This window comes from Lepidochelys kempii, chromosome 6, assembly GCF_965140265.1.
Source record: "Lepidochelys kempii isolate rLepKem1 chromosome 6, rLepKem1.hap2, whole genome shotgun sequence".
Classification (NCBI taxonomy): domain Eukaryota; kingdom Metazoa; phylum Chordata; order Testudines; family Cheloniidae; genus Lepidochelys; species Lepidochelys kempii.
The window spans coordinates 102609216-102636971 of NC_133261.1; the positions used below are offsets into that span (position 1 = coordinate 102609216).

The 27756-nt window shown below is 38.8% G+C and overlaps 1 protein-coding gene across 5 annotated transcripts in view; it reads right to left on the reverse strand.

The window, feature by feature from the left end:
- Nucleotides 1-27756, reverse strand: part of TTC7B (tetratricopeptide repeat domain 7B) — a 302589-nt gene that overhangs the window by 190763 nt on the left and 84070 nt on the right. For 3 of the 5 annotated variants that reach the window (XM_073349422.1, XM_073349421.1, XM_073349424.1), the window contains 2 exons: nt 7698-7776; nt 157-329 (listed from right to left, as the gene is read on the reverse strand). The exons of 1 other annotated variant lie outside the window; for it this stretch is intronic. In XM_073349422.1, the coding sequence (XP_073205523.1) occupies nt 157-329; nt 7698-7776 (252 nt within the window). Of the gene's footprint in view, nt 1-156; nt 330-7697; nt 7777-27756 lie in introns of those variants that run through there. One more of the 5 variants, XM_073349425.1, reaches the window with a different exon arrangement.

Here is a 27756-nt window from a genome sequence, read left to right on the forward strand (position 1 = left end):
AAAATGGAATCCCCTACCTTTCTCCCAACAGTATAAGATAGGACTGTGCCCTTATTGAAATGCCTCTTTCCTCGTCAATAATATAATTAAGATATTTAATGAATAGAACAATGATAATTAGAAAACCAGTAGTGATATGAAGAACTCATTCCATACTTTTCTCCAGTGTACACTCGGGGTCTTCTGCTAAGTGCATAATTTTTAGTATTTGAGCCTTTCCGGAGTGGATCATCAAGAGGTGACTGGTGAGGAGGGTCTTCCAGTGGATTCCAGTAACTCTGTTCAGACATACCTCGTAACAAAATTTCTGCTAACTGCCTGGCTATTGTCTGTGAAAGAAAAACAGAAAAATATTTTCTCCTAGAAATGCTGAACAGGAAGTCTTCAAAAAACTGGGATTTTGTCAAATGAGGACTAAGTCATGTTCAATATGATTTTGCTCAAAAAGGTTTCTATTCTCAGACTATTCATTATAGAGAATTCCCATCTTCCTTTATTTTTTTGCTTCATGCAAAAAATGAACAAACAAGATGACCTGACCACCACATATTTTTCCATTGGCCTGAAAAAACTCAGAATGCCCTGCACACCAGGAATGAAAGGCACATTGTCCAGTTTGCTTCTGTACAAGACTACAACAAAAAGCTTTCAAAACTGTTTGACAGAACTTTAATGGGTAAATCCCAGATATTTGAAGAAACCTATCAAAATACGCTAATATACCTAAAAATCAGTTAAATTCAGGTGTGTTTTCTATTATTCTACATTACAGACATTACTGCCAAGAAGGCTTAATTTGAATCCTTAACTTCATCAATTCAAACCCAGTAAAAATGCAATTTTCTATTAAAATTACATGTTTTGGTTCACAGGACCTGAAATTTTACTTCCTTTTTATAATATGTGATACAGGAGGGCCAGGGAGAGTGGTAGAGAGGAAATATAAGCCCTAGACTAATTAAGGAGTGGCTGCCTGTAGACTAGGGAGGGTTGAGACAGGTTAATTGGAGCACCTGTAGTCAATTAAGGCCCTGTTAGGAACCTAATAAAACCCCCTGCTTCAGGCAGTCAGAGAGGAGGAGGAAGGTGGAGCTTGGAGGAGTGTTGTAAAATTTGAAAGACCAGAGAACCAAAGTAAGGGAGACCCTGCTGCAGCAGGGGAGGGAGACTCCCTCCCCCAGTGTCTAAGAACCGAACGTACCCCACCCAAGGGAGAAGGAGGTCAGGACCCGCACGGGTTGAGAGGGGTTGGGGCTCAGAGTGAGGAACAAACCCAGGCCCTTCCCCCGCTTCCCTCCTCTACCACCTTCCCGAGCACTAGCAGGGACCTCAGCGCCCCAAGAGCAGGGGCGAGAGGTGGCATCTTAGCCCCCCACCAAGAAAAGCACAGCACCCACAATACTAACATCGGCCATCTTGTCACAAATATCAATGATTTTGCCATCAAGCTGTGCACATAGGAACAAGAGATTACACGGATTAGCTATCACCATTGCCCTCATCTTTCTGTTCTCTATGTCCTCTTCTACAAACATGTATACACAAAGTAGTTTTACATATGCAAGTAATTCCATTAAACTCCATTTGATTATTAATATGTATAAGTGTATGAGTATGAGGGCCTTAGAATAAATTTTTTGTGATGGGACAATATCTCCCTATGTGCTGAAACGGTGCCTGCCACAATGCAGCCTCAACCCTGATTGGGCCCTCTCATTGCTCTGACAATACAAATAGTAGCTGTGACAGATATCACATGCAATATCTTTGGGGACCACTGCATTAAACTTATGAATGGTTTATGTATGATTCTATTCTGCTCTGTGGGGGACAGTTATTACAGCTCCTACAGGAACTAAAAATATTAGGGGGCAATTACCTCGGGATAGTAAACAACTAAGCACCACCTGTTGGGGTGGTTTCGTATATAGTTCAGGCTGGGTTTTCTGAGACCAAGAGACAAAAATAGAATTTAGGATATATAAAGCCTGAGTTTAAACTGACTGGGGGCTTCATTTAGAGTAAGAAAATGGACAAAACTGTCCAAGGGAGACCCCAACCCTTAGTGAAGAGATGTTGGCCTACCAGACTCCCCATGTGGAAGATGAACAGTTTCTGGTACATTCAGTAGAGTGAAAGAACTTGTATTGTTTAAGTATTTCCTCTGTGATGCTTTATCCTAAGAATAAATAGCACACTGCTCCTTCTCAGCAGAGTCTAACTTATAACCTCTGCAATATACTGCTCAGAGCCCTTGGAGAGAAAGCACAGCTTCAGTGCTGGCCTTCAGGCAGAATGATTTCCTGGGGATATCACAGTGTAAGGCAAGGGGCGGTGCAGCCTTATAACCCCTGGTCAGGAGGGAGAGAGTGTCTCCACCCAGAAGTAATGGCTGGGGTCCTGAAACCTTGAGTGCCCTTGAAGGTCCATGGAGTGGGAATGCAGTATAGTTACCCCTGAATTGTGACAGCAGCACTAACAGCAAACACTGCCAGCTTTGAATCAGATGTTTATCTTGATTGCCCTCCTCCCCCGCCCCAGAAATCCTAAACAGTATAACAGAGCTTAACTTCCGTAAAAGAAGGAATCTGACAGTATATTATGATCACCATGCAAGGAAATTAATTCCTGTATTCTTCCCCAAATAAAATCTCAGTGGGCTTTTAATATCCATAAAAATATAACTCAAATTGCATCACCACCACAATATGTAGACTAAAGATTTTTAATCCCTTTGTTATTTTTCAAGAGCTCAACAAAATGGCCTTTGTTGAACTCTTGCTGCAATAGCTTTCATTGTGTTATATATATTTTACTTCAAAAAGAGAACTAATTTATTCCCCTGGTAATTTCTATGTAGACTGAAAATAAAACATTTGAAGAATAAATTTGTTTTAAAAAAACCCCAAACTACATATTCTCATTTGTCTTCCTGCATACCACAAAACTATTAAAAATTGTTAAAAATTCTGTTCTCCCTGATCATTGAAGAAACTCACAAATAAAATATTAACATGAAAAATCTACCTCCAAACAAGTTCAAGTAAACATCAGTGAAATAGTTCATTAGAGACAGAGAACATAAAAGGTTTATTTTTTGGCCAAAATGTTCTGGGTACTGTATATCTCTATTTCTCCAGCTTAAAATAAAGAACATAAGAATGGCCACACTGGGTCAGACCAAAGGTCCATCCAGGCCAGTATTCTGTCTGCCGACAGTTTCCAATGCCAGCTGCCCCAGAGGGAGTGAACCTAACAGGTAATGATCAAGTGATCTCTCTCCTGCCATCCATCTCCACCCTCTGACAAACAGAGGCTAGGGACACCATTCCTTACACATCCTGGCTAATAACCATTAATGGACTTAACCTCCATGAATTTATCTAGTTCTCTTTTAAACCCTGTTCTAGTCCTATCCTTCAAAACCTCCTCAGGCAAGGAGTTCCACAGGTTGACTGCACTGTGTGAAGAACTTGCTTTTATTTGTTTTAAACCTGCTGCCCATTAATTTTATTTGGTGACCCCTAGTTCTTATATTATGGGAACAAGTAAATAACTTTTCCTTATTCACTTTCTCCACACTACTCATGATTTTATATACCTCTATCATATCCCCCCTTAGTCTCCTCTTTTCCAAGCTGAAAAGTCCTAGCCTCTTTAATCTCTCCTCATATGGGACCCATTCCAAACCCCTAATCATTTTAGTTGCCTTTCTCTGAACCTTTTCTAATACCAGTATATCTTTTTTGAGATGAGGAGACCACATCTGTACACAGTATTCAAGATGTCGGCGTACCATGGATTTATATAAGTGCAATAAGATATTCTCTCTCTTATTCTCTACCCCTTTTTTAATTATTCCTAACATCCTGTTCACTTTTTTGACTGCTGCTGTGCACTGCATGGATGTCTTCAGAGAACTATCCACGATGACTCCAAGATCTCTTTTCTGATTAGTTGTAGCTAAATTAGGCCCCATCATATTGTATGTATAGTCAGGGTTATTTTTTCCAATGTGCATTACTTTGAAATTTATCCACATTAAATTTCGTTTGCCATTTTGTTGCCCAATCACTTAGTTTTGTGAGATCTTTTGACGTTCTTCACAGTCTTCTTTGGTCTTAATTATCTTGAGCAGTTTAGTTTCGTCTGCAAAGTTTGCCACCTCACTGTTTACCTTTTCTCCAGATCATTTATGAATAAGTTGAATAGGATTGGTCCTAGGACTGACCCTTGGGAAACATCACTAGTTACCCCTCTGCATTCTGAAAATTTACCTTTTATTCCCTGTCTTTTAACCAGTTCTCAATTCATGAAAGGATCTTCCCTCTTATCCTATGACAACTTAATTTACATAAGAGCCTTTGGTTAGGGACCTTGTCACAGGCTTTCTGGAAATCTAAGTATACTATGTCCACTGGATTCCCCTTGTCCACATATTTGTTGACCCCCTCAAAGAACTATAATAGATTAGTAAGACATGATTTCCCTTTACAGAAACCATGTTGACTTTTGTGCAACAATTTATGTTCTTCTATGTGTCTGACAATTTTATTCTTTACTATTGTTTCAACTAATTAGCCCGGTACTAACGTCAGACTTACCAGTCTGTAATTGCCGGGATCACCTCTAGAGCCCTTTTTAAATATTGGTGTTACATTAGCTATCTTCCAGTCATTGGATACAGAAGCTGATTTAAAGGACAGGTTACGAACATAGTTAATAGTTCTGCAATTTCACATTTGAGTTCTTTAAAACTCTTGGGTGAATGCCATCTGGTCCCCGTGACTTGTTACTGTTAAGTTTATCAATTAATTCCAAAACCTCGTCTAACGACACTTCAATCTGTGACAATTCCTCAGATTTGTCACTTACAAAGGACGGCTCAGTTTGGGAATCTCCCTGACATCCTCAGCCGTGAAAACTGAAGCAAAGAATTAATTTAGTTTCTCCACAATAACTTTATTGTCTTTAAGTGCTCCTTTTGTATCGCGATCGTCCAGGGGCCCCACTGGTTGTTTAGCAGGCTTCCTGCTTCTGATGTACTTAAAAAACATTTTGTTATTACCTTTTGAGTTTTTGGCTAGCTGTTCTTCAAACTCCTTTTTGGCTTTTCTTATTACATTTTTACACTTAATTTGGCAGTGTTTATGCTCCTTTCTATTTACCTCACTAGGATTTGACATCCACTTTTTAAAAGATCCCTTTTTATCTCTCACTGTTTCTTTTACATGGTTAAGTCAAGTCACGGTGGCTCTTTTTTAGTTCTTTTTCTGTGTTTTTTAATTTGGGGTATACATTTAAGTTGGGCCTCTATTATGGCGTCTTTGAGAAGTGTCCATGCAGCTTGCATGGATTTCACTCTAGTCACTGTACCTTTTAATTTCTGTTTAACTAACCTTCTCATTTTTGCACAGTTCCCCTTTCTGAAATTAAATGCCACAGTGTTGGGCTGCTGAGGTGTTCTTCCCACCATAGGAATGTTAAATGTTATTATATTATGGTCACTATTTCCAAGCGGTGCCGTTACAGTTACCTCTTGGATCAGATCCTGCGCTCCATTCAGGACTAAATCGAGAATTGCCTCTCCCCTTGTGGGTTCCTGTACCAGCTGCTCCAAGAAGCAGTCATTTAAGGTAATGAGAAATTTTGTCTCTGCGTTTTGTCCTGTGGTGACATGTATCCAGTCCATATGGGGATAACTGAAATCTGCCACTATTATTGAGTTCTTTATTTTGGTAGCCTCTCTAATCTCTCTTAGCATTTCATAGTCACTATCACTGTCCTGGTCAGGTGGTCGACAATAGATCCCTACTGTTATATTCTTATTAGAGCATGGAATTACTATCCATAGAGATTTTAGGGAACATGTGGATTCATTTAAGATTTTTACTTCATTTGATTCTACATTTTCTTTCACATATAGTGCCACACCCTCCTCCCCCGCCCTCGCACGACTTGTTCTGTCCTTCTGATATATTTTGTACCCCACAAGGATTGTGTCAAAAAGACTGTCTTAGATCCAAAACTATCAGCTTAATCCCTTTCTAAATGCTTTATACATATGTGTATTAGCTACATATGACCCTGGATGACAGTGTTGAAAAATTTTGAATTTTGGAGTCTTAGAAGTGGTAAAGTGGACTGCTATAGAAATGGGACAACCTCAGCATCTGTACAAGAGTTGTCAGCATTTCTTAGCAACAGATGGTTAGCAACTGAGCCAGAAGTGTCACTGTATGAGTGACATCTTTCATTTTTTGATCCTTGTAATGTGAGAAACCTACCTTCCATTTCTTATTGTTCTATTTACACTTTGTACATGGAATATTACTGGCCTCCTTTAAATGTCTAATATTTCACCATTTATGAAAAATGTGGTTTTTGAGATCTCATTAAAAAAAGCTAACTGATTTTCTAATGGTGTTTTGGAAGTTTTGGAGAGACTATACTAGAACTCTTGTCTAGTACGTCTGTAAAAATGGTTTAGAATAACAAAAGACAAAATTGCGAAGAGTCCTATGGCACCTTATAGACTAACAGATGTATTGGAGCATAAGCTTTCGTGGGTGAATACCCACTTCGTCAGATGCATGTAGTGGAAATTTCCAGAGGCAGGTATAAATATGCAAGCAAGAATCAGGCTAGGGATAACAAGGTTAGTTCAATCAGGGAGGATGAGACCCTCTTCTAGCAGTTGAGGTGGTGGACGTGCAGGTGAATGAACCGGTGATGGTGTGGCTGATCTGGTTAGGTCCTGTGATGGTGTCGCTGGTACAACCGCATTTGCTCCAACCCCTCAGACAGAGACCAACACCTACAAGATCTTCACCAAGCATTCTCAAACTACAATACCCACACGAGAAATAAGGAAACAGTTCAACAGAGCCAGATGTGTACCCAGAAGCCTCCTGCTGCAAGACAAGCCCAAGAAAGAAACCAACAGAACTCCACTGGCCATCACATACAGTCCTCAGCCTCTAGAAATTTCCACTACATGCATCCGACGAAGTGGGTATTCACCCAAAAAGCTTATGCTCCAATACGTCTGTTAGTCTGTAAGGTGCCACAGGACTCTTTGTCGCTTTTACAGATCCAGACTAACATGGCTACCCCTCTGATAAAAGACAAAATGCATTGTAACAAGTGTTGCATATCCCTTACTCTTATCTGAAAACTTTTGATTTATATTTGTTAACACTTGTTTAGTGAATGCTTACTTGATATGGATATGGATATGAACCTCCTTTATGGGTTCTCTTTTTTGAAGAAGTTTTATGGGAGAGAAGAGGTAATTTACATGACAATGGAACTCAAAGTCAGTATTCTGGAAAAACAAAAACAAACAGTGCAGAACCCTAAGAGTGATGAAACAATGCCTCTGCAGAACTGAAATACAGTAAAGTTCATTAGACATTTATCATGGTTCCAAGCCTAATTCATTTTACACAACAACTAGATAAAGAAGGAGAGAAGGGAAGTCAGATGAATGGAGAGAAGGGAAGAAAGACGGCTGATCAAACAGTCTCTTCTGTTTTTACTAATTATTTTAATCCCAAATTTTGCAAAATTGTATAGGTTTTAGTAACGAATAGACTACAGTGCTGTAATCTGATTTGTTTGCCTCTGTAATAAATGTATGTTTATCATTTCTACATTTAGATTTTAAGCAGTCAATGTAAGTTTGTAAAACTCACCATTCGTAGATTTTGTGTAGTTCTTGTTTCAACAGCTCTTAGAATCTCTCTAAATCTACCAACTCCTCTTGTCAAGTTCCTGTACACACACACACACACACACAGAGAATTTGACAGTATTCCCATCCCAGTGCTTAGCAGTATTTTATACACAGTTTTTTAGTTGTTAGTCAAATCCATACAAGCAATTTTTTTCCTGCTGTAATATCTCATTCATTATCTAAAAAAAAATTTCATTTGACAGGTAGCCCTGTCACTGTGGGTCACAGAAAAGAACCAAATAATAAAACATAACTTTGCAAAAATAATAGGTAGCTCAAGAGAGTAAGAAAACTAAGGATATTGTATGATAGAAGGGATATAAGAGGAAAAACTGATTTAAATCATTATTTAAAAGCAAAACTGATATACTATACAAATCTTCAAACACTAATATTTGGAAAAATCAATTTAATTTCAGTAGCTTCTTTTCCTTTGTTTAACCCACATAATAGTAAAATTTTCCAACTCCTTTTATTTACAAAAAATATTTCTAGAGAATTTAGACATAGGAGACCAAGCTATACGGTTAGAGCAGAAGACTGGGAGGCAGGAAATCAGAGTTCCATTTTTGACTTTGCAAATGACTTCCTATGTGACCTTGTACAACTCATTTAATTTCTTTGTGTCTCAACTTCTTCACTTAATACTTAAATCATTTTTGACAAGAGACGTGACAACATGAGATGAAAAGCACTATGTACATGCAGAGTAGCAGTATTCTCAATCCAAACTTTTCCCCCAAAGAGTCTGGAAATACAATATTCTGCACCCATGCCAACTAACTTGTAAATGTTTTTCTTCTCTCATCATTTGGACAGTTCTCTCTGCTATTTTCCCAGTTTTCAATATATTAAGATTTTTTTATGATATTAACAACCCATTTATTACAACACAGCTTGACTTCCAAATGAGCTGGTGAAAGACTGGGTCAGCATTTACTGACTCAGCCAGCTGAGTTCTGCAGTCTCAAGCATATATTATACTAAAATCGTTTTGTTATTTGCTCTGACTAAGTTTCAGATCAGATAATGGATACTCAATGAAAAAAGTGCTTTGCATTAACTCAGAGCTGTGGTCATCTCATATGGAATTGCATGTTAAACCAATATGACAGTGTGTAAATCATATAACGGAACTTTAAAGGAAAAACATAATTATGCATCACCTGCATTGTTTATCGATGAAGACATCATATACATGTTTCACAAGCATTTATTACAATCACAACAAAAGTTTGCAATATTACATATGAGTACATAAAATTAGAGTGTTTAAATGTATTTGGGATAGTAAATACAAGCCCATCATCATAATGAGAATAATTTTCTTTAGATATATTGAAATCTGAAATTTACTTTGTGCAAAGCAGTCCCCATTTTAACTGCACAGTGACTGGAGTCAGATTGTTTTTTCAGCAAGGGGTCTTCAATTGTGGGACTCGTTTTATCAGAACCTGATTTTTTTTTCCTTTTAGGGTTACATTGCAAAGCTTACCTGTTCTCCCTAGACTCTGGGTCGAAAAGGATGAGCAAACACACCCATTCTGTGTACATCAAGGATTTCAGGCCCTAGGGCAGTTTCTCTCAAATGCAGCCACCATGGCCGCATGTGGCCACAGCCTCTGGTGTGATGATGAGGTGGGGAGAAGCAGTGGCCCCTCCCCTGGGGCTGCCAGCAGGTGCTGGTCCCTACCCCCTTCTGGAGCCCCAAACACTGTAGGAGCAGGCAACCAGTGAGATTATTCCACTTTCCCAGGGCGGTGGGGCTCAGGCTTCAGCCCTGGAGTGGGCGGCAGGTTCTAGCCGTGCAGCAGTCGGCTCCATCTCCCAGCTGCTGGGCTTCGGGCTCTGTCCCCCCCCATATTGCCTCTGACTCCACTGCCTCCTCCTTCCCCCAGCTTTGCAGTGGGACCCCAGGCTCAGAACCCCCACCATCGCCCTGACCCCCGCTGCCTCCTTGGGCCCTCCACCCAGCTCCCCCATCATCCCTGCCCCCCCCATCCAGGGCTTAATTTGTCCCCCAGCTTGCCACGGCTGAGTAAGTCTGCTGTGAAAAGTGACATTAACAAATATACAACTATCAATTATCATAGCAGCAGACTGACTAGCTAGCAAGTCTGAAAAAAAAAAATCAACCAAAAAAGCAAAACATGCAAAGCACCTTATCTGTGTTTCTATTCTGTTCAGTATACTGTTTAGGTTCAGTAAATAATAGAGACAATCGTACATTTTTTTTTTTGTTATTGAAGTCTGGCAAAACAAAAACAAAAAAAACCCCAGCCCCATCATAAATAAATTACAAAGATTTGGACATGTATGTGTGCATAATTATTTGTTTTTTCTAAAGTTAATTAAGTAAATTAGGAAAAATTGTCAGAGCAGCCACCAGCAAGAATTGGTGGCTGCACTCTGAGGCCACCAAAAAATTTGTTGTGAGAACCGCTGCTCTAGGGTAACCAATAAGACATGCTTCACCACCAAAACTGACTTGACTTAAAAGGAAAATAAGTTTAATATCAACTACATCCATACAAACCTATGAACAGCTGCTCAAAGTGGATCAGTATCTGATATATCAATTATATGAGAAATAATGATATATTTTTGAGAATCAATAATTCCAGACATTGCTGGAGCCTGGTTTTAGGTAAACAGGTAACAAGATTTATCATGGTTTACAGTTTTGGCTTCAGTAAGCATCTCCTCTAAGAAAAATAATACTTTGCACTTTGACCACCCAAGGGTCCAAATGTTCTTCACATATATTAACACATAAGATACCTCTGTGAAACAGGCATTACTATACTGATTTTACATGTGAGGAAAATGAGGCACAGAATGTTAGCAGGAAGCACTGCAGCTGTTCAGCATCTTTGAAAATCAGAACATAAAAGATTTTTGCCAAGATCACACACCAAGTCAGTAGCAGAGCCAGGAACAGAATGCAGGGGTCCTGACTCCCAGTCTTCTGTTCTAAATGAGCGTGTGGGGGAGATATGTTGTTGTAGGGGGGCACGTTAATTAATCTAGAAATCAAGATGAAAACATAGTCCTAAGAATGGAATACTCTCTATGAATCTGTCAAAAGAGCAGCTGAAAGGATTCAAAACATATAACTCTTTGGAACACTGACTTGTTACAAGAAATGAAATATGGAAACAGCAGAATCTCAGCTAATTCACACTAATTGAAAACCCCATTGCTAATTAGTTAATTTTGAGAATTAGCAAATGTGTGTACAAAAACAAAAGAGATAAATGAACTAAGTTCATTTTGTGTTGTATTATGTCATTAATAAAAGCTTTATATATGAAATATATTATTTTGTGTTCTGTACTGTAATCTGTAAAAATAATCTTGGAGAAGTGGCATGAGACCTCACTAAATTACTTGCTATTACATCTTTGCTAACCAACAGGAAAAGACTAGAACAGAGTGAGAGACAGTCAGATTCTACTGTTTCATGGAAAACACAATAAGGTTGTGTAAGAAAACTAAGAAAATATATAACTAGTGTTTGCTTCATAAAGCATTTAACATTGTTTCACAGCACAAAAACACAGGAATACAATACAATTTAAGTTTTCACAGCATCTTCTATACAAACTATTACAAAGTACAAAGGGATAAATAAATCAAGAAGTGAGCTAAATGCTTTGAGAGGAAAAAATCTGAAGCAAAATTTATCTTTAACAAGGTTTTAGGTTTTCACCTTTAGTAAAGTACATTTCATATATTTGTTAACAGTTTTTACTAGTTTCTTGGGTGCTCAAAGGGAGAGATTTTTTCCCTTAACAGGTACATACTTTCACCAGCAACTTCAAAAAGATACAGTTTAATTTTAATAGCCCCACCCTTACTGATTTAGAGTTGCAGTGGCAAATGGCAATTTAACTGTGAAATGTAACATCTGTATAGTGTCTGTAAAGAATGTTGAGATCCTGTGTGAATGAAATGCATTCTAAAAGCAAACTCCATTCAGTTGTTCAATATACAGAACAGTAACACAACTGTTAACATTCACTCACAGACAGAGATTTTCAGTAATTTAAGAATTGGCAACTTGGGGATCTGCATGCACAGATAGTCAGTTCTGTGTCTGGTTGTGTGTGTATGCATACCCCAATACGCACATGAGCTGACAAGAGTCAGGCCTTTCCAATTGTGCATGATTCATTTTTAAAATATAGCCTCAAATTTTATTTTCTGTTTTCAAGCTGCTAGGTAAAGGCAGCTCTACTCTTCCATCTGGACTGGTACTGCTGAATAACTGAAGAACAGTGACTGGAATTTTCAAATGAGCTTAAGGGTATTAGGCACCTTGCTCCCACTGAACTCACAGAATGGGTAGCTAACTCCCTGAGGGCTGATCAAGACAAAAACTTGCATCAAGACAACAAAAAATGCAAGCAATTTAGTTATTTTGGTTCAAATCCGTGCATGGGCAGGGCAAGTTAGTGTGTACATCACTCCTTAGGCTCCTCTGAAAATCCCAAGCACTATTCCTCAACTGCGCACAAAACAAAATTAAAAATTAAGAAATCAAAAGATACTCTGTCCACTATTATAAAAAGTACAAAAATGACAAATCCTTAGAATTACATGAACATGTCAATTTCACCTTTGTATAGCAGGAGTCTCCAAACAGAGCACACTACTACCATACATGACAACAAGCTTTGTGGATGGGGGGAAATGATAGATGTGATATATCTTGACTTTAGTCAGGCTTTTGATACTGTCTTCCATTACCCTCTCACAAACAAACTAGGGAAATACAGCCTAGATGGAGCTACTATAATGTGGAAAACATTGTAAAACCATTCCCAGAGAGTACAGTAGAACCTCAGAGTTACGAATACCTCACGAATAGAGGTTGTTCATAACTCTGAAATGTTCGTAACTCTTGAACAAAACATGGTTGTTCTTTCAGAAGTTTACATCTGACCACTGACTTAATACAGCTTTGAAACTTTACATGCAGAAGAAAAATGCTACTTTTAACCATCTTAATTGAAATGAAACAAGCTCAGAAAGTTTCCTTATAACTATGGTCGTACACAGCATTCGAGGTAACTAAGGTATTTCTATTCCACTCAACACTTATAACTGAGTGCCCACCTACTATTAACAAGTTACCAGGGCACATCTAGAGGTTACCATTATACCTACATTAAATGAAATATAATATTCGACATAGAAGCAGCAGAAACTATAAAACACAAGATGGGGTCTTGTTGTCAATATGATGAAAGACAAATTGCTTTTAAATAAAAGTTAATCCCTTTTGGTCCATCCTTCCTCATTCTCTCCATCTTTGCTTCCCCAACTTTTTTCCCCCTCCTCATTACAGGTATGCAAGGCTCTGTCCTCCAGAAAACCCACAATCTATCTTGTTTAGATTGTGTTTCAAAATTTAATTAAGAGGGCATGGCTGAGATAAACCCCAATATAAACACACAGACAAATATATTAATTGTTCTTGAAATACTGCCTCGCTGCCAGGGGAAGAGGGGAAGGGACAAGAGAAAGGAGGAAAATGAACCAAATGTATTCAAAAACGTAAACCAAAAAACAAACAAACAAACAAACAAGTTTTACCAGAAGAATTTAAAAGTCCTATTTTCTTTTGGAGCGGTGTGTGTATGTATGTGGGGAGGGGGTTGTTTTCTGCATCAGGTGAAGTGGGGGAAGAGGCTGAGGTAGCATCTATGTTGCAGGCAAACACCTTAAAATTTTGGACTATATGAGCCAATCAGAGTAGTGGGATTATAGTAGCCAGAGAAAGATTTGCATATTTACTGTGCGGTTACTGAGAAATAACCATGTAGCGATCAAACAAATCCCTACACTAAATAATGGCTGTCAGCCAGTAAGAGTAGAGGGATCCACATACTATAAAGCTGAGAAATAACTGTATATTGATTGTGCAAATCAGCCAGCCACAGACAGTGCAGGGATTTGCATAACTGTGAAAAAAGTGCATAGCTCTTTATCAGTAATGGTGTAGCACCCTAACTTGCCGACTGGCTCAGTCAATTCTATTCCTGTATAAATAATAATGTATATCACATTACAGCATCTGTGACCCAAAGAGCTCAATGATGCAAGATTAAATTGCATTAAAAGTTACTTAACGTTCCAGCTAGTTTAAAGAATTGCAGCACACAGCACTCCAGCACAATGTCAGGACTTGGATTAGATTTTTCTGCAATGCTTCTACATTGCTTTGTCAAACTTCCTAATGCTGAATATGCAATCCTTTAAGATTTTGGTGTCTGAAATGTCCTTACTAAAAAAAGGTAAAATGTAAAATTACTAAAGAAATTAAGTACATAATGAAATTAGCTTGTCAAACCATTTACTCCAGTAGCATTTTCTTCCCAGTTCTGAACGATTACTTCATCTTTGCCATCACCCTCCCCATATCTCCACACGCAGTCATACATGCCCAGGACCCAGCTTGGACATGAAATCCAAGACTAAGATAGCAAGGGTGTTTAGAACAAGTTTATAAACAGCCATTCTTTCTCCTTTTCTAAGCAAGCCCTATATAGACACTTTGCTGGTTGGGAAGGCTCTACTATACTTGGTCAGATCAACACCAACTTTTAATATCCACAATTGCATTTTAACTAAGTTTATCAAGAGTAGAACTGTCCTAATTTTATGTGCATATTTTTTTCTGGATAAGGAAAAATATTATTCATAAGACAGTGAACTCTACAGCATTCAAAATTTACATGAAAAAGACAACTTACACCCCTAGTGTATTTTAAAAAAAATATTTTGCATTGATTAAACCCTATATAACCTCTCCTTTCCTGAGTTCATTGGCTCATTTTACTCCATTTACTCAAGATGCATTTATGGTAGCATACTTTTCCTCTACCCACTCAAATATTATCATGTATTACTTATAAAGCACCATAAATGTGTAAGGAACTTAAGAACAAAATCACTGGTTTTCTCTACCACATAACATAACTTTTTCAAGAATTAACTGGAAGACGATGCTGCAGAAATTATGCAGTTAATATTCAGATTATGATTCATCATTTTCACAGTACACACCACCAATGTGAAGTTTTACAGCTATTTTCTTTAACAGTTTATAACAAGTCCATTTCCATCTGCCCATGCATGCCCCGTAATAAAAATTAACAAAAATAACTCTACCAATTAAAAAACTCTAAAACACCTCTACGCCTTTCTGCAACAATAACCCTATTAGCTAGTTTAAAAGCCTGATCAAATATGTACTGAACCCAAACTTGTCAAAATTTAGCTCTGGTGAACAGTCACAGGGAACAAGATCCAGAGAAGGGGCCTTCCAAAGAACATTTACTGTTGGTCTTAGAGAAATCAATCACAGGGACAGACAGCAAGAGTGACCCAGCAACCACAAATCGTGAAGGGTAAGAGAGGGTAGTTATCTCTAAGGTATCATTTACACTCTTACATTCAGTGGTGATGACAAAGTGTGCACAACAGTCCTCATTCAAATTTTGTTCGGTCCTGGCCACCATTTCCATGATGTTCCTTTTCTTGTACCGTTACAAAAATATCTTGCGTGTTACTTAACACCTGTTCAACTTGTACCCTCCCCATGATTCAATTTTTACACAGATATGTATGTTACTATAAATGTGTCTCGTCAAAGTTCAAACACTACAGCAAACAATAGAGATGTTAGATCTCCTCAACAAAAATAAGGCAATCTAACTATAGGGGTTGCTGCCAACATGCATATATTCACATACATAATTAGTGCTCCGGGAAGCAGAATGGAATGAAAGTTTTGTCTCTTAACTCTGATAATTTTTTCTACAGTTCACTTTTAGAAAGGAATCTAGGAAAACTAGTTAGAGACAGCATTGACCAGGGACAGATTAAGAGGACACTACAACAAAAAAGCAGAGTCAGCATGGATTCACAAAAGGGAAGATGTGTAGACCTTTAAAAGCAAATGGCAGGAGGGATTAGGAGAGGACCATGTGGTTTCATTTTCCTGAAGTGCAAGCTCAGTCTTCAAAACTACTAATAACACTGCTTTAGATGTTATCTTGTTAAGTTATTTAACAAAGCTGCAATCTTTTAGTCATAAATTTACATAAATTGATCTCTGTTGTTACTGGTCCCTTCCCTCTGCATATGGCAATTCACTGAGGTAAGCAGCATATTAATTGTGAAAGAGAAAGAAGGAAGCATTGTATGAGCTGGAGTAAATACAAGAACAAGGGAACATAAACTTAAGATGAGGTCATTAGAAGAGCAAGAGTGGAATTTCTTTATATAGAAAATTATTAACTACACAACATTAACTGTGGTGACTAGCAGGAAAACAAAAGTAATTAGGCTTGATACTCTCCTGAATAGATTTAGACAAATATTTGAAAGAAAAAATTACTATAACACATAAATGCTGGTGCAAATGTAGTCACTTTCAGTTCTGAAGCTGTTCTTTGGACCATTATAAAGTCAATATTTGCCAAAAGATATCACAGTTTTCTCTTAATAGAAATGTTAAATAATACAATAGAAAATAACTGTGGTTAACTATTAGTATATGTTGGCCTTTTATTGGCAACCCCCAATACATACTATCAGGCCATCATATGGAAAAAATAGAATAGAAGAGGGAAGTCCCTTTTCCCCCCTTGAATCACAGTATTTTTGAAATTGTCTACCAGATTCTCTTTATATCCTTAACGTTCTTCAAATAATTATGTACATTAAGTACATTGCCACCTTGCAGCATAATACTTTGGGGAGAGTAAGAGGTAAGTATAAGCATACTACATGCACATCACCTGAAATATGGTTGCAGCTATAACAAGAAGAAAGAACTAAACTAACTATGTAAGCCCTCCAAACGCCAGATAGGCAGAGTACTTATCAGTAACTGCACACCTTTGAGCCTCTGTATATCCACTCCTGCAAAGAATGCCCCCTTGTACCTTGAGACTCCGGGTGGCACTTTATACCAGAATGGGAACATACAGAGGCCCGTGAAGTACATGCAGTTCATAATCTTATATAAACTTCAGAGTAAAAGGAATAATTTTAGTGCTGCTTTGTACATCCAAACAGGCATCCACTTCCCAATGTTCTGATTTCAACAGAAAATGTGATTTCAAAAACAGCAGAGAAATAACTTAAGGTATATGGCCATGATGCGGACAATAAGCCACTAAACCTGGAAGAAAATGTTCAAACCCCAACTGCCATATATATACGGGTGGATGGGTGGAACAATGAATGAGTGGAGTACTACATATCCTAATTCAGCTAACAAACCATTACACACTTTGGGAAGAGGAAGGTATCTTCAAAGTTCCCCATCTCCCCAATAAAGAATAGCATCAAGAGAGAATGGAGAATGGTTACCAGGAAAAACAAGCCCAACAATGTCAGAACCCATCTGTCTACAATACACAAACTACCAGAGCATAGGCAATTAAAATAATAATTTAATACAACACAAACTCAACTAAATACCTATATTTAACTTAGTGTTTCTACCTCTTCACAAAAAAGGGTAAAAAACAGGGTGGATAAAAATCAATGATTTAAAAAAAAAAAAAGGATTTTTTTTTATTTAAATCGGATTTTTTTGATAAAATGCTTTTTGAGGAAAAAACCTATCAAAAGATAGTTTTAATTAAGATATCTTTGAGCTATAATGTATCTCATCATGGAATAGGGATTATAAATTCTAATTCTATAGTATGACACAATATAGTCATGTAATGTTTAAGAAAAGTTTTGTAAATGAGTTCCAATAGTTCATGGATTAGGGACCCAATTTTATGGTGTTCCAGAGGCTTCTATATAGATTATTTAGATTAATCTTTCTATCTACCCAATCGGACTCAGTGCTCAGTCTAGAAGATACCATCACAGATGCTTAGTTTTGCAGTTCTCAAACTGTGGACTAGTGTCTCCAGAGAGAACATGCTTGCTAACAGCAAAAATGTTTTTAAATAAATAAATAAATAAATAAATAAATAGAGGTGAGAAACCTATTGTCCCTCTGCAAATTTGTGTACATACAGTCAATCCCTTAACTCTCTCTAAACGTGAAAGTTTCAAAAAGTTCAATGAACAGAAGATTGTTGGGGGCAGAATAGATCTGCACAAGGAGAAGACGACTGGAGATAAATGTGAGAAGGGAAGGGCAGGCAGTAGAAACAAAAGTGAAACTGAGCAACATATTCCAGAAGTCTTGAGGTCTTTCTGAGTGTAGCCTTCATTGATTTGAGATCTACCATCCCATTCTCTCACTAGAAGGAAAAACCTATAATGGCAGCAGGCCGCAAAAGAGACCCAGTTTGGGAATATTTTAATGAAGTTCCTCTACCTGTGGATAAGACAGGCATGAGTGCAAAATGCAAACAGTTCAACAAAGAAATACAAGGCCTGGTTTCCCAAATGAAACATCATCATCAGAAGTGTTCCTTCTCAGGAGAAAGCTGCGTTGAAGATGATAAAAGGAACATGTCTGAACATGCAGGATCTTCAGGTTGGTAAACTTTTTTATTTCATACTTCTTTCTTAAGGACTGCCTGTCTTCCTTCTGGACTATTCTTGAATTCTCATGTTTGAGCAAAAAATAAATTACAAGCATTAAAAAAATGAATGGGATAAGCACTACCTCCAGCTCATTTTCTTGCAAATATTCTCAATACTTGGCACCAGGGTCAAACCTTAACTACTGAAGAATAGGAGTTGGCTATGACATGGACATACAGCAATCATCCCTCCATAATGCCAACTAAAATAAACTTCATAGCTAAGGGTAAACCATTCAAGAAATATATGTTTGCTGATGATTTTTAAAAGAAAGTTGCACCAGTGAACTGGTGGAAATCACTTAAGCTCTTGGATTCAGAGACTGTTGAAGTGACAATCTCACTTTTAACAGCAGTAGCTTCTTCTGCTGGTGTAGAAAGAATATTTTCTTGCTTTGGACTAATTTATTCCAAATTGAGAAATCATTTGGGACCTGAAAAGCAGGAAAGCTTGTTTTTCTTTTCCAGATTATGAACAAACAGGAAAATGAAAGTGAAGACAACTGAGTTAGCTGCAGAAGCCAATATTTTAAGTTTTTCATGTTGACCTGGTTGACATAGTAGATATAATTTTTGTATTTGTTTTTTTAAATATTTCATTTAACTATTTTAGTTAAAAACAATTTTAACAAAAACAAACCTGATTTTAAAAAACTTGAATGTTTAACTATATTCAAAAATTCATATGCTTGTTTTGTTAAAATATTATATGTTTGCTGCTGAAGTAAAAAATCCAGAATACATAACATTGTTGTTTTAGTCAAATAAAACAATTTAAATGTCTCTCTGGTGATGTTCTTCTCCTAATACAGCCTGGCAAGAAAATTCTCCAAATATTAATGGTTAACCTGTTGAATTGGAGATTGTTAACCTCCCAATGACTTCATAAATATCGGCTTCAGTTACCTTTAGTAAATGAAAAAAAACAATCATTCATTTTCTGATATACCTGTAAAACTTATCTGAAAAGTTTTCAAAATAAATCACTTAAAAATGTAGAGTGTGTACCTTCTAAAAATAAAACCTACATCTATCTCTGAGTTGTGAATAATATGTATTAAGGTTATAACAACTAACAAGAATGCCCTTTTATGTAGAAATCCATGATTAAATTGAGTCTTCCTGACTAGTGATTTAAATCATCATATAAATCAATTTGATTTAAATCAAATCCACCCTGATAAAAATACAATTCACATTACTCATACATGGCTGCTGAAGAGCTCTGAAGATGATGTTCACAACTACACAGCTGACCACTATCAAAAAAATGAAGTCCACACAGGAAAGAATGAGAGCCTCCCTTTCATTTTCAGTTGATGACCTTAAAATTGACCTTAGAATTGAATGACCTGCCTATTCTTTTCCCAAGTTTTTTTCACAGTTACTTTGTATCTTTCCTTCTTGCAGTTTATTTCACTTCAGATTTTAATAAAATACAGCACACCCCTGACATGCAGTCCCATAGGATAGATGGAAGCAGCTAAGAGATTGTACAGCAGTGGTGGAAGACAGAATTTTGGCCATGGAGACTGGGCAAATACCTACTCTTCTGAAAAAAATGCCACATTAACTTCAATGACGAAGAAGAAAAGACAAGACCTACAGATAGCCACCTGTGTGGGATTTACCTTATCTAATTTAGAAGAATGATGGACTGAATTATCTGTTAGGATTTAAAACCCTGGCTCCAGAACATCCATATATTCCTAGGTTTAAGCCTTTACTGCTATGGCATCCTATCCAGTTTGTACATTTACAAACACTTTGGAATAGGAATTTAAGATGTTTTAATTTTAAAGAGTAGAAAATGGAATGTATTTTGATATTTGTTAACAGAAATTGAAGGATAATGGTATTACTATATAAAGTAAGATGAGCAAGGCCCTTTAACATTGCCTTTTTTACACCCCTGGGCTCCTAATTAGTCTCTTAGTTTCTCCAAAATTCAGTCCTTGTCACCAGCTCATGACTGACATCACACACACATGCTGCACTGTTTCCATGACAAACTCTGACTGGGGAGGTTTAGTAATTCAACAGTTTCTAATCTTATAGTGAAGCAAACTGGACCACCAATTAGTCAGCCCACACACTAATTACTTTCCCCTAAAAAAAACTCTGATGTGAATGAATTGAAATGTTTTCAGTTACACACTGGCAAATGCCACCAATTTGAACCAATTTCAGATGCTTTCTTCAACTAGAACTATAGATTTAAATGTAAATAACTAACTTTGCTAGCAGCATATAAAACAGAGCATAGGGATATTTTGAAATAGAGGTAGCCAAAATATTTTATTTATAAAACAAAACATTTCTTCTGTTGACAATATGAACTTAATACCATCTACATGTGCCAATTAAATTGGACTTAAACCAATGTTAGTGGAACTATCTCTAATTTAATAGCTAAAGAGACTTTTCAGTTAATTGCATGTTAAGACCACTACAACCTCAGTTGCAGCATCTCAGATGCTTAACTCAACATAACTCAACACAATACCCAAAAAAACACCAGAGGGTAACAGGGGTTCAAACCAATTGGAATTACTGTCCCAAAAGCTAAGATAGCCCTGATTTCTGGATAGGTGAAAGGGAATTAAATACAATAAACTTTTTGCTAAATAATGTTCTTTCTCTGACGTAATGCTACCATGCTGCTTTTAGCTTGCCTTGCTGTGTTGTATTGCAGCACATGTAAGACCTGAAACTTCCCACTTTGTGCAGATAAAAATTAGAATAAGGCCTACATTAGCTACTGTTAAAGGACTACAGTACAGGAGCTAAAAATACACTTAAAAGTCTACGTAACAGGATGAGTTAAGACAGAACTACAGCTTCAAACTAGTAAACACACAAGTGTTCAATGTCTAACCAATTTTGACCATAAGAACAGAAGAATGGCCAAACTGGGTCAGACCAATGGTCTATCTAGCCCAGTATCCAGTTTTCCAACAATAGCCAATGCCAAATGCTTCAGAGGAATGAATAGAAGAGGGCAATGATGAGTGATCCATCCCTGTTGTCCAGTCCCAGCTTCTCATAGTCAGAGATTTAGGGACACCCGGAGGATGGCGTGGCATCTCTGACCATCTTGGCTAATAGCCATTGATGGACTTATTCTCCATGTCCTTATCTGATTCTTTTTGGAACACAGTATAGTTTTGGCCTTCACAACATTCCCTGGCAATGAGTTCCACAAGTTAACTCTGCATTATGTGAAGTACTTCCTTATATTTGTTTTAAACCTGCTGCTTATTAGTTTCAATGGGTGACCCCCTCTTTCTTGTGTTATTGTGAAGCGGTAAATACCGTTTCCCTATTCACATTATCCAAACCATTCACAATTTTATAGACCTCTGTCATATCGCACCTTCACCATCTCTATTCTAAGCTGAACAGTCCCAGCCTTTTTTTCTCTCCCCCCTCATACGGAAGCTGTTTCATACCCTTAATCATTTTTGTTGCCCTTCTCTCTACCTTTTCTAATTCTAATTTTCTTTTTTGAGATAGGGTGATCACAGCTGCACACAATATTCAAGGTGTGGGCATTCCATGGACTTATATATTGGCATTATGATTTCATTTTCTGTCTTATCCATTTCTTTCCTAATGGTTCCTAACATTGTTAGGGTTTGTTTGTTTTTTTAAACTGCCACAACACATTGATCTTCAACCTTTTTGGAGAGTTTTGTACTATATGCAACTATACAGATCACAAAAAATTATTACTAAAATTAATTTCAACAGGAAAGCTTCCTTCAGTTTTAAATACAGTTTAGTGACAGTTTTATACTGAATGACCTTTTAAATGTGTAAACTTCACATTAGTATTCCATTCGAAAGTCTGAACTTAAGACAGAATTCAGCACATGTAACATGGCATAGGGAGCCTCAGACAACAAAACAAACTGTTCTTGACAGATCATCTTATCTGAATGTCTGAATGAACAATTAACTCCCCTCACATTGAGGCACATTGTTTTTTTCACTGAAGACTTGCCTGATAAGAAAAGAATCTTAAATAAAAAGGCAGAAAAAGCTGATTTTACAAAGATTACGTTATAGCAGATTTTGTAACTACTTTTTGTTACTCATCACAAAAAACTACTTTTTGTTTCAACCAAGAATTTTTTTCTAGGTTAGCTTCAGCATAAAGTAAGGGTACCATGACAGTTATCTCCATGACAAAGTTGCTTACGAAACTTGAAACTACAAACTGGAAAAAGAAAAGGAGTACTTGTGGCACCTTAGAGACTAACCAATTTATTTGAGCATGAGCTTTCGTGAGCTACAGCTCACTCATCGGATGCATACCGTGGAAACTGCAGCAGACTTTATATACACACAGAGAATATGAAACAATACCTCCTCCCACCCCACTGTCCTGCTGGTAATAGCTTATCTAAAGTGATCATCAAGTTGGGCCATTTCCAGCACAAATCCAGGTTTTCTCACCCTCCACCCCCCCACACAAATTCACTCTCCTGCTGGTGATAGCCCATCCAAAGTGACAACTCTCTACACAATGTGCATGATAATCAAGTTGGGCCATTTCCTGCACAAATCCAGGTTCTCTCACCCCCTCACCCCCCTCCCAAAAACCACACACACAAACTCACTATCCTGCTGGTAATAGCTCAACCTGGATTTGTGCAGGAAATGGCCCAACTTGATTATCATGCACATTGTGTAGAGAGTTGTCACTTTGGATGGGCTATCACCAGCAGGAGAGTGAATCTGAGAGATGCACAGGTGAGACATATCATAGTCCTTTCTGGGCTCATGATACATTGTGAACTTTGATGACCAGTCCCATGTGACCTTTTGACACATTCTGGCAACCCAATTTTGGATCACAACCTACAGGTTGAGAAAAACCTGTGATAGTCTAACAGCATATTCTGTCTAATAGATGGAATGGCAAGGTAACTAAACTTAAAGAGGGTTGTGACGAAGTTGGAGTTTTCTGTTATACTTGTATTAAAGATATGAATAACAGTGACTTTCTTGACTAGGGATTGCTACACAGTGGGTGCAGAAGTGTTACATGTTCCTCAGGCAGAGCAGGAGACATGAGGTGTTTGGATCACAGAACTGTCTGGGGTGATATGAATATTAATAGAGAAACGGAAAGACAATGAGAACCCCAAGGACTGAACTACTGACCCTTAACAACTGGAAACTCCAGCAGGCAGAACATGTAAATTCAGCAGGGGTACTACAAGAGGAAACCAATATGCAAAGAGGTGACATAAGGCTACAGTAAGAGCTGACCATTGGAGGAAGACAGAAGTTCTCACCCGGCACTGACAGAGAAAGGGTGAGTGAGCCAACATGGATTCCACAGCACTTGGCTGGGTGAAGCCCTGGCTTTAGCCATATGGACTATTGTCATAAATATAAAGGGAAGGGTAACCACCTTTCTGTATACAATGCTATAAAATCCCTCCTGACCAGAGGCAAAATCCTTTCACCTGTAAAGGGTTAAGAAGCTAAGGTAACCTTGCTGGCACCTGACCCAAAATGGCCAATGAGGGCACAAGAGGCTTTCAAATCTGGAGGGGAGGAAAAAGGTTTTTGTCTGTCTGTCTGTGTGCTACCTTTGCCGGGAACAGATCAAGGATGCAAGCCTCCAACTCCTGTAAAGTTAGTAAGTAATCTTGCTAGAAAATGCGTTATCAAGCCTGCCCCAGGAAAGGGGGTGTAGGACTTGGGGGAATATTTTGGGGGAAGATGTCTCCAAGTGGTCTCTTTCCCTGTTCTTTGTTTAAATCGCTTGGTGGTGGCAGCGTATCAGGTTTCTAACCTAAGCTGGTTCCCAAGGCAAGAAAGGAATCTGTGCCTTGGGGAAGTTTTAACCTAAGCTGGTAAGAATAAACTTAGGGGGTCTTTCATGCAGGTCCCACATCTGCACCCTAGAGTTCAGAATGGGGAGGGAACCTTGACAACTATGTCTTAATCTTTGCTTTTCTATATGCCAACCTAAGGATTTCCCAAATCAGTGTTCCAGCTGACTAATAAACCTTACTCTATTTTGAAAAGACTGCCTAGTGTCACAGCAAATACTTGCTGAGGTGCATTGGTCACTGATAAGAGTGAAAGTCTCTGAACAGGAATCTGTGCCAGCTTCACTTGTCAGGTAATGCTCACAGGAAGAAGCAGGAGTGTTGGAGCCCAGAGGCTCAGTGTCCGAGACGTTGAGGCCTCCCCTTAAAGAAGAGTGGGACTCTTCAGGGGTCTGGCACATTAAAGATGTATCTCCAAGGGACTATTTAAAAGCTGGGGCATAGTGCTGATCCTGTGGACCCATGAAAAGGGCACAAACTCAAAAAAAAAAAAAAACTCGGGGGCTGCATCTACAACAAGCATTTTCAGATGCTTCCACAGATATAGCACTCATACAACTCCACCAGTTTTACTACAGAACACAGGTTCACGTGATTTTATCAACATATTGTCTAATCTTGCTCAGAGATGGTCTAGCTCAGTGGCTTTCAAAGTTTTTTTCTGGCGACCCAGTTGAAGAAAATTGTTGATGCCCACAACACAACGGAGCTGGGGATGAGGAGTTTGGGGTGTGGGAGGGGCAGAGGGTTGGGTGCAGGGGTGACGGGTGGGGCCAGGAATGAGGGTTCAGGGTGTGGGAGGGGGTGCTGGGCTGGGGTTGGGTGCAGGGCTCTGGGGTGCAGGATGGGGCTCTGGGTTTGCAGGGGCTGGGGAAGGGGATTGGGGCACGAGGTTGGGGAGCATACTTACCTCAGGAGGCTCCCGGTCAGTGGCATAGCGGGGATGCTAAGGCAGGCTTCCTGCCTGTCCTGGCACCACGGACCATGCTATGCCCTAGAAGTGGCCAGCAGCAGGTCTGGACCCTAGGTGGAGGTGGACAAGAGGCTCCACCTCCCCTCCGCTCCCATTGGCCAGTTTCCAGCCAATGGGAGTGCAGAGCCAGTGCTCGGGTGGGGAGTGGAGCCCTGTGGCCCCACCCCCGCCTAGAAGCTGGACCTGCTGCTGGCTGCTTCTGGGGCGCAGCGCAGTGTCAGAACATGTAGGAACTAGCTTGCCTTAACCAGGCATCACCACCGATGGGGCTTTTAATGGCCCAGTCCGCAATGCTTACCACAGCCACCACAACCCAGTGCCTTACTTTAAAAACCACTGGTCTAGCTGACTTGGTGACAAAAACACCAGTGCCTGGTCTACACTAACCCTTTCATAGTTTTTAACACCAAAGGTTGCTAAAATATACATTACATTAGGGGCAAGAGAAAGAGAGGGTCAACTACTTAGCAAGCAAGGAGAGCTAACAAAGACAACACCAAGAAGTCTGAGTCATTTAATACTTATTTTGCTTCATTTTTCACTAAAAAGGTTAATTGTGACCAGATGCTTAACACAATTAATATTAACACCAAGGGGGAAGGAACACAAGCCAAAATAGGGGAAGAATATGATAAAGAATATTTAAGTAAATTAGATGTATTCAAGTTGGCAGGGCCTAAGGAAATTCACCCAGAGTATTTAAGGAACTAGCTGAAGCAATCTCAGAACTATTAGTGATTATCTTCGAAAACTCATGGAAGACAGGTGAGGTCCCAAAGAACTGCAGAACAGCAAGCATAGTACCTATCTTTAAAAAGAGGACCAAAGAAGATCTGGGGAATTACAGGCCAGTCATCCTAACTTTGATATACAGAAAGATAACTGGAACGGATTATTAAGTATGCAGTTTGTAAGCACCTAAAAAATAACAGGATTATAAACAGGGATCCTAGTTTTCCATAATAAACCCCCAAAATTCTATGATAAAAAAAATCCGCATTTTTCTGCAGTTGAAATACTGAACTTTAGTATCCCTAGCCATAGTATATATAGGTATCAGCTGAACACAATGTTTTACTGATATAGTAGAACCCTGTCTATCCAACCCGCCATTATCCGGCTCTCTGTATTAACCAAACCACCAGCTGCCTGGGGCTGACAGCAGCCGGGGGCTCCAGATAGAAAGCTCTTTGCCAATTCTCCTGATTATCCAAATTTCTGATTCTCCAATGTGGCCCCAGACCTAATTAGATCAGATAAATGGGGTTCCATTGTAAATTTAAAATGCATTAATAAATCAATCACAAGAGTGGGAGGTTGTGCACACTGAATAAGTGACTTTCCGTAAAATTTAGTTAATAGTAAAATGTTTTTATTTTTTCACAGAATGTACAATCTAAATATTCTCTGTAAAAACACAAATTCCATGTTTTTCTGTGTCTAACAGATTTCTAGGATCCCTGGTTATAAGTAATAGTAAGTGATGGTTACTCACCTTGTGCAAAAACAACAAGGAGTCCTTGTGGCACCTTAGAGACAAATTTATTTGGGAATAAGCTTTCGTGGGCTGAAACCCACTTCATCAGATGCATGGAGTGGAAAATACAGAGGCGGGTATAAATATACAGCACATGAAAAGATGGGAGTTGCCTTACCAAGTGGGGGGGTCAGTGCTAACGAGCCAATTCAATTAAGGTGGAAGTAGGCTATTTTCAACAGTTGACAAGAAGAGGTGAATACCAAGGGAGGAAAAAAAAATATTTTTTGTAGTGCTAATGAGGCCAATGTAATCAAGGTGGCCTAATTTGATGGTGTCCAGTTTCAAAATTAATTAATTGGACACCTGGACCCCATCAAATTGGACCCCATCAAACTGGATCCCATCAAATTAGGCCTGAATAAAGACTGGGAGTGGATGGGTCACTACAAAAACTAATATCTGCCTGCTGATACTCATACCTTCTTGTCAACTGTTTGAAATGGGCCACCTTGACTACACAGAGTAGTGCACTCCCAAGATGATAGGGGCTTCGGAGTTGGTAGAATAAGTGATGATAATACAGCTCGACCCAGCAGAGTAATATTTTCTGTCCGCCCTTTAGAGATATGGTGACTGGAGTTTGGCAGGTTCCATGATAGCCCCACTGATTGGCAATGCTATCTTTGAGGAGGAAGATGTCTGTAAGATATCCACTGGCTCACGTTGAGTTTCTGGCACTTCCTCCAGGGCAATTTTGAGCTCATTGGCCACTCTTCTGAATAAATCTTGAAAGTGGGTAAAGTCATCTGTGGTGGTTGTGGGTAGAGGCCTAATATGCTCATCTAGTGAGCAGGATGAATTGTTATTTGTTGGTGACGTGTCAGGAGCAGTGTCCTCTTCCTGCTCTGCTATGGATTCATCCCTTGTCTTGGTCACTTCGGTCTCCGAGGGTGGAGGTGGGGATCTGGTGTCTTCCCTACGTGGGCTGAGGCACCTGCTGCAGTGCTTTCTGTAAACCCCCAGGGATTCCAGTATGGCCAGTGACCAGGCAAGTCCTATCATTGGGTGACCGTACCATGGTGGCATGTCGTGTGCATATGTGGACTGTGATCGTAGTGGTCCAGTAGCCATAGGCATCC